We start from the raw sequence: 15,069 nt of genomic DNA, 5'->3' as shown, positions 1-15,069 counted from the left end.
TTTCTCTCATACTATTTGTCTTTATCTTATCTTTATTTGTTTTTGTTTTTTCAAACTTTCTGTCATAGCCCCTGAACCTGCTTCACAGCTGGGGGCCTGAGACTTGCTTTCACTTTAGCTTGATGTTTATGCCATTCTGACTTGACCTGCAAAACTGTCGATGCAGGAGTGTTCGTGCACATCATTACCTCACTGGCTGGCTGAACTGTGCCTTTTTTTTCTTGGAAAGAGAGATAGCCATGGTCATACTTCTGGTTTAGACACTTACTTATTATGTTTTATATTTGCAATTTCAACCGTGTTAAAAAAAAAAAAAAAGACCGAAAGGATGACACTCCAAAACAATGTTTGTTTCTTGGTGGTGGGATTTGGATAGCTTATGTTCCTCTTTATGCCTTTCTATTTTTGTGAGCTATTCTACAGCATATTAATGTCACCTTAATTTTATAGTAATAGAAAAGTAAAAAGTGCAACATCTGAGATGTATAATTTTTCATGATGGACCTACGTGTTCAATTAGAAGCCTCATGACAGCTGTGTTAATCTGGGTATGACCTGGGTTTTATGCAGTTGTAAAAACTGCACAAGCAAAAGCTTTTAAACATATAGTCCAGTTGTTTATAGCTCTAGACATGACTGATTTTCTTTATTTCTCCAGGTTGGGGATTTACAGTATGCTTCCCCCGCAACTGTGTCTCGATGTGGAATGGTGTATGTGGATCCTAAAAACTTGAAATATCAACCATACTGGAAAAAATGGGTTAATCAAATACAAAACAAGGTGAAAGTGATTTCTAAAATGAACTTAAAGTTACTAGCATCAGTGGCTAGTTGGATAGACATAACCCAGAGGGATGTTGGTAGTTGAAGGCCGTGTCCTTGACCTTGACCTGCCCATGACCTTGAGCTTTTAATGTTAATCAATAAATTGAATGGAAACATGGAAGACACACTTATTAGATTTCCAGATAATTCACAGCCAGTGGGATTTTGATAGCCTAGAGCAGGGGGTGATGAATTTTTCTTGTAAAATTGGGTGGAGAGTAAATATTGTAGACTTGGTGGACCATGTGGTTTCTTTTGTAAGTACTCAACTCTGCCATTGTGGCATGAAATCAGCCACAGTACATGAATGGGCGTAGCTATGTACCAATAAAACTTTATAAGGAGCACAGGTGGCTGGCCAGATTTGGCTTACAGGTTGTAGTGGGCAACCCTGGTCCAGCCAACCCCAGCTATTGAGAGACTTGTCCCTACGACAGCTGTTCTCAACCTGTGGGTTGCGACCCCTTTGGGGGTCGAACGACCCTTTCACAGGGATCGCCTAAGACCATCGGAAAACAAAAATATATTTACATTATGATTCATAACAGTAGCAAAATTACAGTTATAGAGTAGCAACGAAAATAATTTTATGGTTNCTGATGGAGGGCCCTGGGTTCCAGTACACAGTCAGGTCTGGGGACACTCTCCCGACTCTCTGATAGTCCTCCTCATCATGCATTAGGTGAGCCTTGCTATCAGCGTTGGCTCGCTGCCGACCAGTCACAAACCAGCAGGTGGAAGTCTTGGTGGTGAACGCTGAACAGGGTGTCCCATCAACCCAAATGACTTACTGATTTCAGTGACCACAGACACTGAGAAAAACCTCTCCTCCGTTCTTAAGCCCTCCTGGACAGAAGGAGAGAGTGTCTCTGGATACCCAGTGACCCTCTGAAATTCTTTCCCATTCAGGAAATCCTTGAGGAGTACAATGAAAGCAACATCAAGATGAACCTGGTTCTCTTTGACGACGCCCTGGAGCATCTGACGCGCGTGCACCGCATCATCCGGTTGGACAGCGGCCACGCCCTGCTGGTGGGCCTCGGCGGCTCCGGGAAGCAGTCTCTGGCCAGGCTGGCTGCCTTCACAGCCGGCTACGAGGTGAGGCCATCTCCCTTCCCAGAAGTAGGTTGGAGATGCCAGCTCCTGCAGTTGGTAGTTCATGCAAACATTGGAGCAGCCTGTAGCATCATAGCACGATGTTTCCACATAGTATAAAATGGGGTTTCTTTGTGTGTGTGGGGGACTCAATATTATTGTAACTGAGTATCCGGAGTATCTACTTCTTGTGATTTTTTTGGAATGGAGACTATGCCACGTTTGAAAGTCAAACACGAGCAAATCCTGTGGTTGGTGATGTGCACGCATGTGGACAAGGGCCTGGCCCAGATCCCCGTGGACCAGCGTGCAGTCGGCAGCTACCCCGGCTGCCATATCTGCACAAGCAGCACCAACAGCCCCGGGCCATTCTTAGAAACTCTTTTTAAAATCCAGCTTTATTGAAATATAATTCACAGACCATACAGTTCACCCATTTAAAGTGTACAATTCCACACTTTTGGTGTATTCACAGATGTGTGCAGCTATCACCATAGACAATTTTAGAACATTTTCATCACCCCCAAAAGAAATCCTTTTAGCTATTACCCCCATCTCCCTGCACCCCCAGCCCTTAGAAACCACGAACCTCCTTTCTGCCTGTATCGACTTTCCTGTTCAGGACTCAGGAGTAGAGTCATGGAGTGTGTGTCTTCAGTGAGAGCATTGCGTTTCCAGGCCCTGTCCATGTATTGGTGCTTTGTTCCTTTTTGTGGCTGATTCGTGTTCCGTTGTATGCATGGACCATGTTTGCTTCTCCATCTGTCCACTGATGGACACGTGGGCTGTTCCCACTTTTTGGCTGTCATGAATAGTGCTGCTGTGGACATTCATGTACAAGTTTCTGTGAAGACATATGTTTTCGTTTCTCGTGGGTCTACACCTANGGAAGTCATGATGTGGCCCTGAGTTACACTGAGTAACAGCAGTAAATCAACTAGGGGACTTGGGTTCTGGGGTCAGTCCCCATCCTGGTCCTTGGGCAAGCTCCCCTAGACTCCATTCTCATCCGGAACATGGAGATAATGATGATACCCACCTCCCTAGGTTTCAGGAGAATGAAAGGAGAAAAATGCACGTAAAGTGCGTGGCACACTGGCTAGCACATAGCAGACACTCACTAGATACCAGCAATCCTGTTATTATTAAGATTTATTTGGCCCCCGCAAATGGAACCCATTCATTTAAATAACGACCTTCTGATCGTGGCTGAAGTGGGGCTGGTATAGTCAGAGTTTTCAGGGGCCAGGCAGGAAAGGTAAAGGTGTGGCATGGCCAGGTGTGATCAGCAGTAACTGGGCACCTGGCATGTTCATGCCCTACCTTAAGGCATTCGCTTCCAAAGCAGGTCTGCACCAGTAAAACTCAAACCGAGGGCTGTTTTGGGGCTTTCATTTCACATCATGTTGACATGTCAGTTCATGCGAAAGCAGATCAGGTGATGGGTTTCTCTTTTAATTTTTGTTTTATCTCCTCTTAAAAAATTATGGTATGCTTCACATAACCTACGATTAGTGATTGTAACCATTTTAAAGCATGCAATTCAGTGGCAGTAAGTACATTCGCAATGTTGTATGGCCATCACCACTGTCTAGTTCCAGAATATTTTTATCACCATGAAAGTACTCACTCCACCCCATCCGTCAGCCCTTGGCAATCACCAGTCTGCTCTCCGTCTCTGTGGATTTTCCTGTTCTGGACATTTCACCTAAGTACAGTCCTACAACATGTGGGTTCTCTCACTCAGCATCATGTTTCTGGGTTCATCCATCTGGCAGCCCATGTCAGCACTTCATCCTTTTTCATGGCTGCACAAGGTTCTGTTTTGCAGAGAGACCACAGTTTGCTTCTCTGCTCAGCCACTGGGAGACATAGGAGGGGTCTTTTCATTTTTTAGGTGTTTCACGAGAGCATCGTGGCTGTGAGTGACAAGTTGACATGCTGTACATTGGCACTTTACAAGAACATTGTGCAGGACCTGCCTCCCACCCCGTCCAAGTTCCACTACATCTTTAACCTTCGCGATCTCTCGCGGGTTTTCAACGGGCTCCTGCTCACTAACCCAGAGCGGTGAGTCTGTTTGGTCTCATTAAGACGTGCCCCCATAGCAACAGCTTTTCTTATTCTTTTAAGACAGAGGACTTAGCAGTGAATTTGATGAAATGAATTAAGTACCCAGCATCTTTTTTGTTTTTGTTAAATGAAGAAACAAGTGAAACACTTGGCTTAAAGCGTGATGCCTTATAAGCCCTTGAATTGAAGACAGGCGGAGCAAGAGGCAGATGTGTGGGCATGTGGACAGGTGTGTNAGCAACGAAAATAATTTTATGGTTGGGGGTCACCACAACATGAGGAACTGTATTAAGGGGTCACGGCATTAGGAAGGTTGAGAACCGCTGCCCTACGAGGTGCCCACCTCCTCCTCTTTTGCTCAGTTGGATGAAGCCCGTGTATGAAGGACCTAGCTTGCTATGTATTGAGATCCGATGATTTCAGTTGACCCCAAACCATGTGATGTGTCACATGGCTGCTCAGGGATGTGTCTTGTCTTAGCAATAAGCTTCGTTGAAAAGGACAGAGATGGATGTGACAGTTGTGTGAAGGTTGTGGCTTGACCATACCAAGGATACCATGACTACATTCTTAAAGGGACACAGGGTGTATCTCTAGAAGGACCACTAGGCTGGTGGTGCATTGGAAGTCAGGACATCATTACCCCAGAGAAGACCCAAGGGAACATTTGAGGACCGTTTGAGGCACTATCATTTGGGGGAGAGAGCTGTCTGAGGACCCGTGCAATCCCTGGTGGCCATCAGTGCCTGGAAGGGAGAGGGGCCTTCCACTGCTTTGCATTCTTTGCTGATGACTGTGGCCATGGCACTTGAACTCTAAGCTAATCAGCCATCTTTCTGTCAAATGGGACCTGTTATCCCACCACCCTCCCAGGTGGTGGGGTAGACTCTATGGCAGTGACATGAAATGAAAGTATTATAAAACCCAAATTTCTCTACAAACATAAAACACTATCGGAGTTGACTCACCTGCCAAATTTACCATTCATCAGCTGCTTCTCACCCCTGCTTTTGATAACAAAAGCTTTACCCTGACTCCCATGTATATAAGGGAACCCTTGAAGATGCTTTGGAATTCTGCTCTCCTACAGGCGGAGCAAGGCGATTTGCAGAATCTCTTTGAGAAATATGTGCCCTATCTCATTGACGTGATAGTGGAAGGAATAGTGGACGGGCGACAAGGAGAGAAGCTGAAGACAATAGTTCCTCAGACAGACCTCAATATGGTAAGAGAGGGTCCCTGTTGGCAAAGAGCACATCTTTCCTAAAGGTGAACCCTTTATTTTAATGGGTAAACTGCAACATGCCAGGTTACTGACAAGGAAGACACAAGGCTCCCTGTCGTGACCCTGTCTGAACCAATATGGCGGGTCATGTGTTCCCATCATCTGGGAGGTGGGGGTCCCGGGATTTATGACCAGAACTGACCNTGAAGCATCGTGTGGCTTGAACACCTGAGGCCTTGGAGCCAGAGTAGACCTGCCAGGGCAGATGGTGTGTAAACCAGGGCTTGTGAACCCAGACACCCCCAGGGGCCCAGCAGGTGGCATCAGTGATGGAAGTGGGCCCCATTACATGGCGGGTTAACTTCCTTAGGATGGCCGCAATGAATCACCACAAACTGGGTGGCTTAGAACATCAGAGGTTTATTCTCTCACAGCTGTAGAGGCCAGAAGTCTGAAGTAAAGATGGGGCTGCTCCCTCTGCAGGTTCTAGGGGAAGTCCTTCCTGCTTCTTCCAGGTCCTGGCGGCCCCCGGGGCTCCTTGGCTTGTGGCTGCATCACTCCAGTCTTGACCTCCATCTTTACATGCTGTCCCCTCCGTCAGGATACTTGTGGATGAGGCTCCCCCTGGGTAATCCAGGATGATCTCATCTCAAGGTTCTGAATTCCATCTGCAAAGACCCTTTTCCCAAATAAGGTCACATTCACAGGTTTTGGATGGACACATCTTCTGGGGAGGGGGGGGCCTACCATGCAACCCAGTATACATGGGCATATGAAACACTTCTCTTTTCTCTTAACTTGACCATAAGGAAACTAGGCATCAAAACCAGGGATAAATAGCAGTTGATGCTCAGTCTCAGATTTAAGAAAAGAATGGGGTGGACTGCCCCCAGGGGCAGCTGCTGTCAGCTTCAGCTCACTGTTCCCATGCCCAAAAGCAGGTCTGTGCGGTCAGACCTTCCAGTTTGCCAGAGAAGCAAGCAATCCAGATTTTTGTGGGATGTTTCCTAATTCTCAAATGTTGGTGACTAACTCAAATGGTTTTCGTGTATTTTTCTTTTTTCTTTTATGGGTCAAACCTCTGGACCAAGCTAGGAACCCTGTCTCAGGGCCTGGCTAGGAAACCCTGGGAAAAGACGTCCCACAGGCATGGGGGAGGCTAGACCGAGTTCCCCAGCTGGANGGGGAAAGGGTGACAGCCTCCCATGAATGAAAATCCATGCATTGTGCACGGGCTGGGTACGCTCACATGTGTTGTCTCATTGGATCTCCACAACCTTGCGGAAAAGGAGACTGAGCCTCAGAGAGGTTCAGCGACCTGTTGGGGGTCACACAACACCTCGAATCAGCCCCAGGCTGCACTCTTTCCCAACACCAGCTGCTTCTCAAGTGGAGAGACCCTGATTCATATCAGAGTTTGGGGGTTAGTCTAGGCTTGCCCCCCAGAACGCTCAGGCCGTAAGAACAAGGACCACCTCACACCCATGAAAATGGATGGCCTCACGGCTCACCCAAGCCTCCCTTCCCCTGCGGCGGCTGGGCCGGCAGCCTGAGCCCCCTCTTTCCTGTCGCCCTCTAGTTTGAAGGGCATGAGATCTCACTGGACCCGCGAATGGGCATCTTCATCACCATGAACCCTGGCTACGCGGGCCGCACGGAGCTGCCCGAGTCGGTGAAGGCGCTCTTCAGGCCGGTGGTGGTGATTGTGCCCGACCTGCAGCAGATCTGCGAGATCATGCTCTTCTCCGAGGGCTTCCTCTGGGCCAAGGTGAGGCCTCACTGGGGCCGCAGGGCGCCCCAAGCCCCTCCCTGCGTCTGCCTCAGCCTCGGGCTTCGGGACATGCCTGTCTGTGTGGCTTCATAAGTTTCCTGCTTTGTCTCTCTCTTTAAAACCATAACTTTGGTTTCGGAATAATTTGACTCACAAGCAGTGGCAACAATAGTGCAGGGTCCCCATGTACCCCTCACCTAGCTTCCCTCAGAAATAAGATCTTACACGCCTGCCCACAGCACGTTGTCAGAACCGGGAAACTGACGCAGCGTGTGCTGTTAACTCAGGTACACTTGCTTTGGACTCCCCCAGGTTTGGCCGTCTCTCTCTCTCTCTCTGATGTGTGTGTGTATAGTTCTGTGACATTTCAGCACGTGTAGAGTAACCAGCACAACGAACAGGATACNTGCATGAACTGCCCTAGCAAATGCTCAATCCCTTTGGATGGCCTTTCTTGATGAATCTAAACTTGTGCCCCCTAGCTTAGGCACCTGCGGGTGGCACTCTGCCTGGGGCAGAGGTGTGTGAGGGAACTTCTCTTAAAGCTGGGCTTGCATAGCACCCCTGTGATTGGTGTGGGGGAGGGGAGGTCTGTGCTTCCCCACGCTCCCTGTGGCCCCTGGTGCTTCTCAGCCTCTCCCCTGCCCCATCGTGGTGAGATGCCCCCATGGGGCGCCGGTACCACCTGTACTCCCCTGTCATAGAACTTGGCACTCGGCGTTGACACTGCCTGTTGGCTTGTCTCTGTCTACCCCTACCCAGCCCACCAACAACTGGAAGCCTAGGGACCAGGGCTGTCTGCCCACCGTTGCATTTCTAGACAGTCGGTCTCTGTCCAGTGGACAGGGGTGGGTAGCGTCCATCCAAAATAACCCAGTACATATCTGCCAGTGAATAAGCGGTATTTGGATGAAAGTACCCAGTAAGTACCTGTCTAGTGAATGAGTAGTATTAGTTCCGAGTACTCAGTTAAGTTGCTGTCCAGGGAACAAATAGCGTTCGTTCATTTCAAGCATGTGCCAGAGCTGATTCTGTATTTCCATGTCTCCGATCAAAGCAAAATAGACCATTGTTTACTGCAGGTCACCTTCCAACCTTGTATGACTTCCATTTTGATCCCGCGCAGAAGAAATGGATACCGTGGAATAAATTAGTCCCCGAGTATGTTCACGTCCATGAGAGGAAATTTAATGACATCCTGGGTAAGGGAGAGCCAAAAGCCCTTTTTCCTTGGTTTAAGAGTGTGTGGTTCTCATTCCGTGAAGAAATGAAAAAGATCCTGTGGTCTCTGTGGCACCCTGAGTCCCCGCCAGACGGCTGGTTGGGAGAAACTGAGGAGAGAGAGCCCTTGGCCTTGCCAAGAGGGTGGCACTTTCGATTCCTTTTATGTGCTGCCAGCTCTGAGCATCTCCAGACATCTGGGACTCTCATCTTCCCCCTCAGGCAGGCCGATTCTGACAGGCGGGGCGGGGCGGAGTGGGTGCTGCTCTGCTCCCCCTCACACGTCCATGGGCTCCCTTCAGCCCATGTTGCTGGCTGGCTGTGGGAGGCAATGAAAGAGGAGCAAACCAGCCAGCGTTTGGTTTATAAGAGGTGCTGCCTTGAAAAATCGTGTGCCGCAGGCATTTGTATATTGAGCCATATTTTGAATGCATTCCTCTGACTGTTTAGATCAGGGAACAAGTGGCATTAGTTCATATCAAGCACGTGCCAGGTGGAGTCTGTATTTCCATGTCTACGATTGGAGCGAAATAGACCATTGTTTACCGCAGGTCACCTTCCAACCTTGTCTAACTCTCATTTTGATCCTGCACAGGAGAAATAGGAATGTAGAGGCTGGATATTTTCACAAAACAAATACAGTAAAACCTTGGATTGCAAGTAACGTGGTTTGCAAGTGTTCCACAAGACAAGCAAACATTTCTAATACATTTTAAATGGTAAACGAGTGATGTCTTGCAATACGAGTAGTTTGTTTCCGGAACAAATTATGCTCGCAAACCAAGGTATTAATGTATCCGAGTTTGGTTCTTAGCGTTCTTACCAAATGAGGCATACCTATTTTCTCAGGAACGGATCAGAATTAAACACTGCCCATGTAGGAGTGAGCCAGACCCACATCTGAGGCTGTATTTCTCTTCAGAGGAAGTTGTTGGTCAGGAAAGCAGATTCTGCTGATATGAGGGATACAAGCAGTTGAGAGGATCAGTTTTTAATATCCTGAGTTCGAGTCAGAACTGGGTTTTAACGCAGTTTGGGTGTTCTAAACCTGGACTGTGGTGGCGATCACACAGCTGGAGACATGTATTAACCTCATGAAATCACACCTTTAGAATGGTGGAGCTTACAGTATATGAGGTATAACTCCATAAAGCTATTAAAAGCAATGGCTGGGGAAGTGCGCTTCTAAGAAGAAGGTTTCACCCATCTATACAATTTCAAGGTCACATCTTAGGTTTTTGCTGACACTTTTTACGGGATGTATGAGATTCTGTGAAACTCCAAGTTGCTGAACGCTCACCGTTTGGCGTGTCTGTGACACTCCTGTCCTTCGTATGTTTCCTAGTTCACACAGTGGACACGACCCGCACTGCCTGGGTGCTGGAACAGATGGTGAAGATTAAACAGCCTGTTATCTTGGTTGGTGAATCTGGCACCTCGAAGACAGCCACTACGCAGAACTTCCTCAAACACCTGAACAAAGAGACGAACGTAAGGAGTGTTTGTATTCGTGATCAAGTGCTGCGTAACAAACCACCCCGGCATGGAGCCACAGGGGGTGTCAGCAGGCTTTGCAACGGGCCTGGGAAGGGATGCGAGGAGGACTGGCCGGACACCTGTGAAGGTCAAGCTCACTCACACACTGGCACATGCCAACGAGGTGTATTTAGATGTAAGGACGTCATGTGGAGGGCACAGAAGGGATGTTTACAGCTAGAGGAACCTACAAGTTTGTGGAGTAAGGCAAAGGGAGGCCCCATTCAGAAGTCTCCTCCCCAGCACCCATCTCCTGGGACTCGGCAGCTGGTGCTATGGCCCCAGCAAGGCACATCAGACACGTTCCCTGCAGGGACATGCACACTCAGCTGCCACTTGTTCAGCTCGTGCGCACTCGCGGCTGCCTTAGTTGGAGGGTATTCTCCAAGGCAGTGGTTCGCAGACCAGCAGCATTACCTGAAAAGCTCAGTTAAACTATTGTATTAATACCCCAGATCTCCTGCGGCGGAAACTCAAGGGACGGGCCCATTATGCTGCAGGCAGTCCAGACACATTAAGCGTGAGACTCGCTGATGGATGAACCCGCACAGGCGCTCTGGGAGCACAGGGAGAGGCCCTGAGTGCCTGTGCCTGAGGGAGGACAGGCTCCCTACACGGGGACACGGGGCCTCCCTCACCTCTCCCTCAGCAGTTAGTTCCAAAGATGGAACCAGAGGTTGTTCACGTTCTTTGACCTGTCTGTTTATTAAGACGCAGCGGGCATGAGAGGGGCTTATGTTTGACTATTGCTTTGTTGTACTGAAATGCTCTTGCCATTTCAGCTCCTAGGATAGAATCACCCTATGAAGTAGTCCAAGTAGGTGTTATTAGATCATCCTACAGATGAGAAGAATGAGGCTCTGAAAGGTCAAACGACTTTTTGGAGATCACTGAGCTAGAACTGTGCAGAGCCAAGACCCCCCATTTCACATTGTCCCCAAGGGCCACACATGGCAACTCGTTATGGCCTCATACAGCCTGCCAGGAGAGGGGAATTCTTTCATACTGAAAAAGGAATGGAGTACAGACACATTGGCTTATGAGAAAGTTAGTTTGGATGCCAGTAAATTTGTAAAAGAGATGCTATAGCTCATGGTGAAACATTTACTGCTGATACTGTGAAGAAAAGACCAACTTTCTGAATGGCCTCTGTTTCAGATTGTGTTAACAGTCTATTTCTCCTCCCGCACCACGTCCCTGGATATCCAACGAAATCTAGAAGCAAATGTGGAAAAACGAACCAAAGACACTTACGGCCCCTCCATGGGGAAACGCCTCCTGGTCTTCATGGATGATATGAACATGCCAAAGGTAGGGGGAGGGGTGGGACGGCGTGTGTGCTTGGACGTGTCGCTGGGTGTGTGGAGCGAGTGTGTGTGAGAGCACCTACCCACCCGTTCTGCGTAACGTCTGCAGGGCACGGGCTATGGGAGCCAGCTTAGGACACGAGGTTGCCGGATGCTCTTCGTAGACAGAGGGACTTCTGCCTATACTGGCTGTGTTCCTCGGCTTCTTAAAAGAGGGAGGCAGGCAGCCGCTGAACTGTATCCAGCATGGGTTTGAGTAAAGCGGTTTCCAAGTTGAGCTGTTCTTTCGATGATAACACTGTGCTCACCCCCATATACACAGGACATGTGAGGGCAGACATTTCCCAAGAATTCCTCTGGCCTTGCCAAAGGAGGGGAACTTTAGCACATGGAATGAGTATCCTTCTGTGGCCAGAGCCTGAGAGTTGCAAAGTTTTCTTAGTACTGGAATTGGTATCATTTCTGCAGAACCATTTTTTTTTTCGCTGAAAATCTATCTTCCCGATGGATTGTGTGCAAAGCCAGAATCCACCCATCCATCTATCCATCCGTCCGTCCATCCATCCATCTATCCATTCATCCACGCACCTATTTATCCATCCATCCATATATCCACCCATCCAATTAACATATTTATTAAGCACCTCCTATGGGACTGATGCTGTGCAGAGATAAGCAAAACATATGTAGTCCCTGCCCTCATGGAGCTTACAGTCTAGCGAAGGAGACAGATTTTTTAAAACTAATTATAAATTAATACATAATCGCAAACTTTGAGAAGCTCTATGAAACTGCACCCAGAGTGCCCTGAGAGAGTAAAGATGTCAGCATGCGTGCTGCCTTCTGATATGCCTGTTCTTTTTTTTTGTCTTTTAAAAAAAAATTGAGGTGGATGAATACGGCACACAGCAGCCGATTGCCCTCCTGAAACTGCTGTTGGAAAAAGGCTACTTATATGACCGTGGGAAGGAGCTGAACTGCAAAAGCATTCGAGACCTTGGCTNGTAAAACGGTGCAGCTGCTCTGGAAAACAGCCTGGGTCCTTAGAAAGTTACACTTAGAGTTACCATATGATCTGGCAGTCCTGCTCCTAGGTGTCTATCTACCCAAGAGAAATGCGAACATATGTCCACGCAAAAACTTGTACACGAATGTTCATAGCACCGTTATTCGTAAGAGCCAAAAAGTGGGCACAATGAAAATCTCCATCAGCGGAACAAAATACGGTTCATCCACACAGTGGAATATCCCTCAGCCATGAAAAGGAACGGAGCGCTGACGCTCGCCACAGCGTGGGCGAGCCTTGAAACCATGATGCTCAGTGAGAGAGGCCAGGCACAAAGGCCACATGTTGTGTGATCCCATTTCTATCATTCCATGTATGTGTCGAGAATGGGCAAATCATAGAGACAGGAAGTAGCTTCGTGGGTGCGGGGGCTGGAGGGAGTGAACTTGGGGGAGAGGACTGAATACAGGGCTTTTGAGGGGGAAAGGTGATGAAAATGTTCTAAAATTGGATGTGGTAATGGTTTCACCACCTTTGGGACACACTAAAAATCATTTCATTATAGACTTGCAGGGGATGAATTGTGTAGTATGCAGTTTATAGCTCAATGAAGCTGTTTTTATTAATAAAAAAAAACAACAAAGACGTGTTTTCACCCAGCTGCGAATTTTATCCCGCAGGTGGACAAAGTGGTTCAGATGTTCGAGACCATGTTAACCCGCCACACAACAATGGTGGTGGGGCCAACAGGCGGGGGCAAGTCCGTGGTCATTAACACCCTGTGTCAGGCCCAGACCAGGTGAGTATGACCTGCAGGGGAGGGCCTGGCTCCCAGGGTGGAGCAGCGACGCTGGGGCAGCGTTACCTTGTTACTTCGTTCCTCTTCGCTCTCTGATGTCCTGGTGGGGTGACTTTGTCCTAAACACCCCTTTAAGCTCGGAGCATCTTTACTTGCTTCGTTGCTGGCTTCGCACATTTTAGAAGGCAAAACAAGTGACCCTCTTGGGCATCAGATTATGAGTAAGTTTAGTTGTGAAACGAGTATTCCGCACACTGTCTTATAAAGATACCTCAAAAAATGAGCTTGTTGAGTCGTGTTTTCTTGGCGTTCAGGCCGCTCCCTTAAAGGATGTCAGGACAGCCCCCATTGTGCAGCACAGTTATGACGTCAGAGCGGCCAGAAAGAGAGGGCGTCACCTCCCTAAATGCCTTCTCATCACCAGCCCTGCGTGAAGGAAAAAGTGACCTCACACACTCCCAATGCAGAATCGCATACGTTTCTGTAGTGAATTGATATCTTTATACGGGTCACAGGTTTTCTGACTTCTCACTACAAAGACTTCAATGCATGCTAATATTCCAGCAGAAATCAAGTCAAGCCTTAGACTCTNCACTTGGAACCTCAGAGTGTAACTTTTGAAATAGAGTTAATTAGTTAAGGATTGGGAGGAGCACATCCTGGATTAGGGCCCTAAATCCAGAGACTGATGTCCTTGTAAGACGAGGAGAGGACACAGAGATACAGGGACAGTGATGTGAAGACAGAGGCAGGACTGGAGTGATGTGGCCACATGCCACGGAATGCCTACAGCCACCAGAAGCCAAGAACGGTCCTTCCTAGTGCCTTTGGGAGGAGCGTGGTCCTGCCGACACCGTGATTTAAGACTCTGTCCTCAAGCACTGGAAGAAGACATTTCTGTTGTTTTAAGCCACCGGTCTGGTAATTTGTCATGGCAGCCCCAGGACACTAATGCCGATAGTAAGGGGTGTCACTCTTTACAAATCTGTAAAGGAGTTTCCATTTGGAACATGACGTAATTGCCTCCTTTTGAGATTGGGCTGTTGCAAGTTCAGGCAGCCCCTAAAGCCACCCTCAGCTTCAATAATTTACTACAAGGACTCACAGAACTCAGTAATGCCATTATGGTCATGGTTATGGTTTATTACAGCAAAAGGATGCAGATCAAAGCCACAGGAAAATGCATAGGGCAGGGCCTGGGAGTGACCAGGCCAAGCTTCACCTCCTCTCCCAGGGCGTGTGTTTCTTCTGGTGGCTCCGTGTGGCAGCATCGCCACCAGCGAGGCTTACCCAAGCCTTGGTGCCCAGGGTATAGCTGGGGACTGGTCAAGTACATCTTACTGGCCTCCTGTATGGCTAACCTTAGTCTCCAACCTCCCTGGAAGTCAGGTTGATACCACGTGGCCCAAGGCCGCCACCATCAATCATATTATTAGTTCGTCCTGCATAGCCCCAAAGTCCCCAGATAAACAAGGACACTCTTCTTGGGCAGGATGTTCCAGGGGCTTTGAGGTCAGCTCCGAGGCTTTGGAGACAAAGGGCCAGACCTTTCTTAGGCAGAGATGACTCTTTTACAGCACAGGTGTGTCCCGTGAGCCTCAGCTCTGGGAACTACTGGGGCCCTGGCCTCAGGGTAGGCACAGCTTCCAGCATACTGGTCCCTACATACTGGGTGGGGGCAGGGGGTGGTCGGTAGAAGGTAGTGGATAAACAGAAATGTTAAAAGCGGTGACCGTCAGCAAAGGTGGGTGTGAACTTGCCCATTGCCATATGTAATGCATACGTTGTCACAGTGCTGAAATGGGTGATGGCGCCTGTGTCTTGACGTGACTCCGACAGCATATGTTTTGCATTTGGCTTATAACAGGCGCTGTCCATGTATCTGGGTGGGGCCCCTGCTGGCCCAGCAGGTACTGGAAAAACTGAGACCACCAAGGACCTGGCCAAAGCCCTGGGCTTGCTCTGCGTTGTAACCAACTGCGGCGAAGGCATGGATTACAAAGTAAGGCCTTGGCGTCACTTGTGGCGCTGTCACTGGGCAGGGAGCTGCAAGTGGGACACAGCAGGAAGGCACTTCATCTCATAGGCGTCCATGCAATGACATGGGGACAACTGGAATACATAGAAGAAAACCAGTCAGCGTCACGGTCTCAGAGCTGACACGTGTCTGCTTGGTTAGCAGCACATAGAGCAAGAGTCCCAAACTGAAAT

At 48.5% G+C, this 15,069-nt stretch overlaps 1 protein-coding gene across 1 annotated transcript in view; it reads left to right on the top strand.

The window, feature by feature from the left end:
• The window catches only part of DNAH10 (dynein axonemal heavy chain 10), a 122,719-nt gene that overhangs the window by 54,792 nt on the left and 52,858 nt on the right, over positions 1-15,069 (top strand). Inside the window, exons 33-41 of the mRNA XM_019648882.1 lie at positions 659-781; positions 5,084-5,218; positions 6,798-6,986; positions 8,047-8,191; positions 9,556-9,701; positions 10,905-11,057; positions 11,942-12,057; positions 12,854-12,858; positions 14,769-14,860. Of these exons, the coding sequence (XP_019504427.1) occupies positions 659-781; positions 5,084-5,218; positions 6,798-6,986; positions 8,047-8,191; positions 9,556-9,701; positions 10,905-11,057; positions 11,942-12,057; positions 12,854-12,858; positions 14,769-14,860 (1,104 nt within the window). The remainder of the gene's footprint in view (positions 1-658; positions 782-5,083; positions 5,219-6,797; positions 6,987-8,046; positions 8,192-9,555; positions 9,702-10,904; positions 11,058-11,941; positions 12,058-12,853; positions 12,859-14,768; positions 14,861-15,069) is intronic.

Source organism: Hipposideros armiger, unplaced genomic scaffold, assembly GCF_001890085.2.
Source record: "Hipposideros armiger isolate ML-2016 unplaced genomic scaffold, ASM189008v1 scaffold_128, whole genome shotgun sequence".
In the NCBI taxonomy this organism is placed as follows: Eukaryota; Metazoa; Chordata; class Mammalia; order Chiroptera; family Hipposideridae; genus Hipposideros; species Hipposideros armiger.
This window is presented reverse-complemented; position numbering and strand designations above follow the sequence as displayed.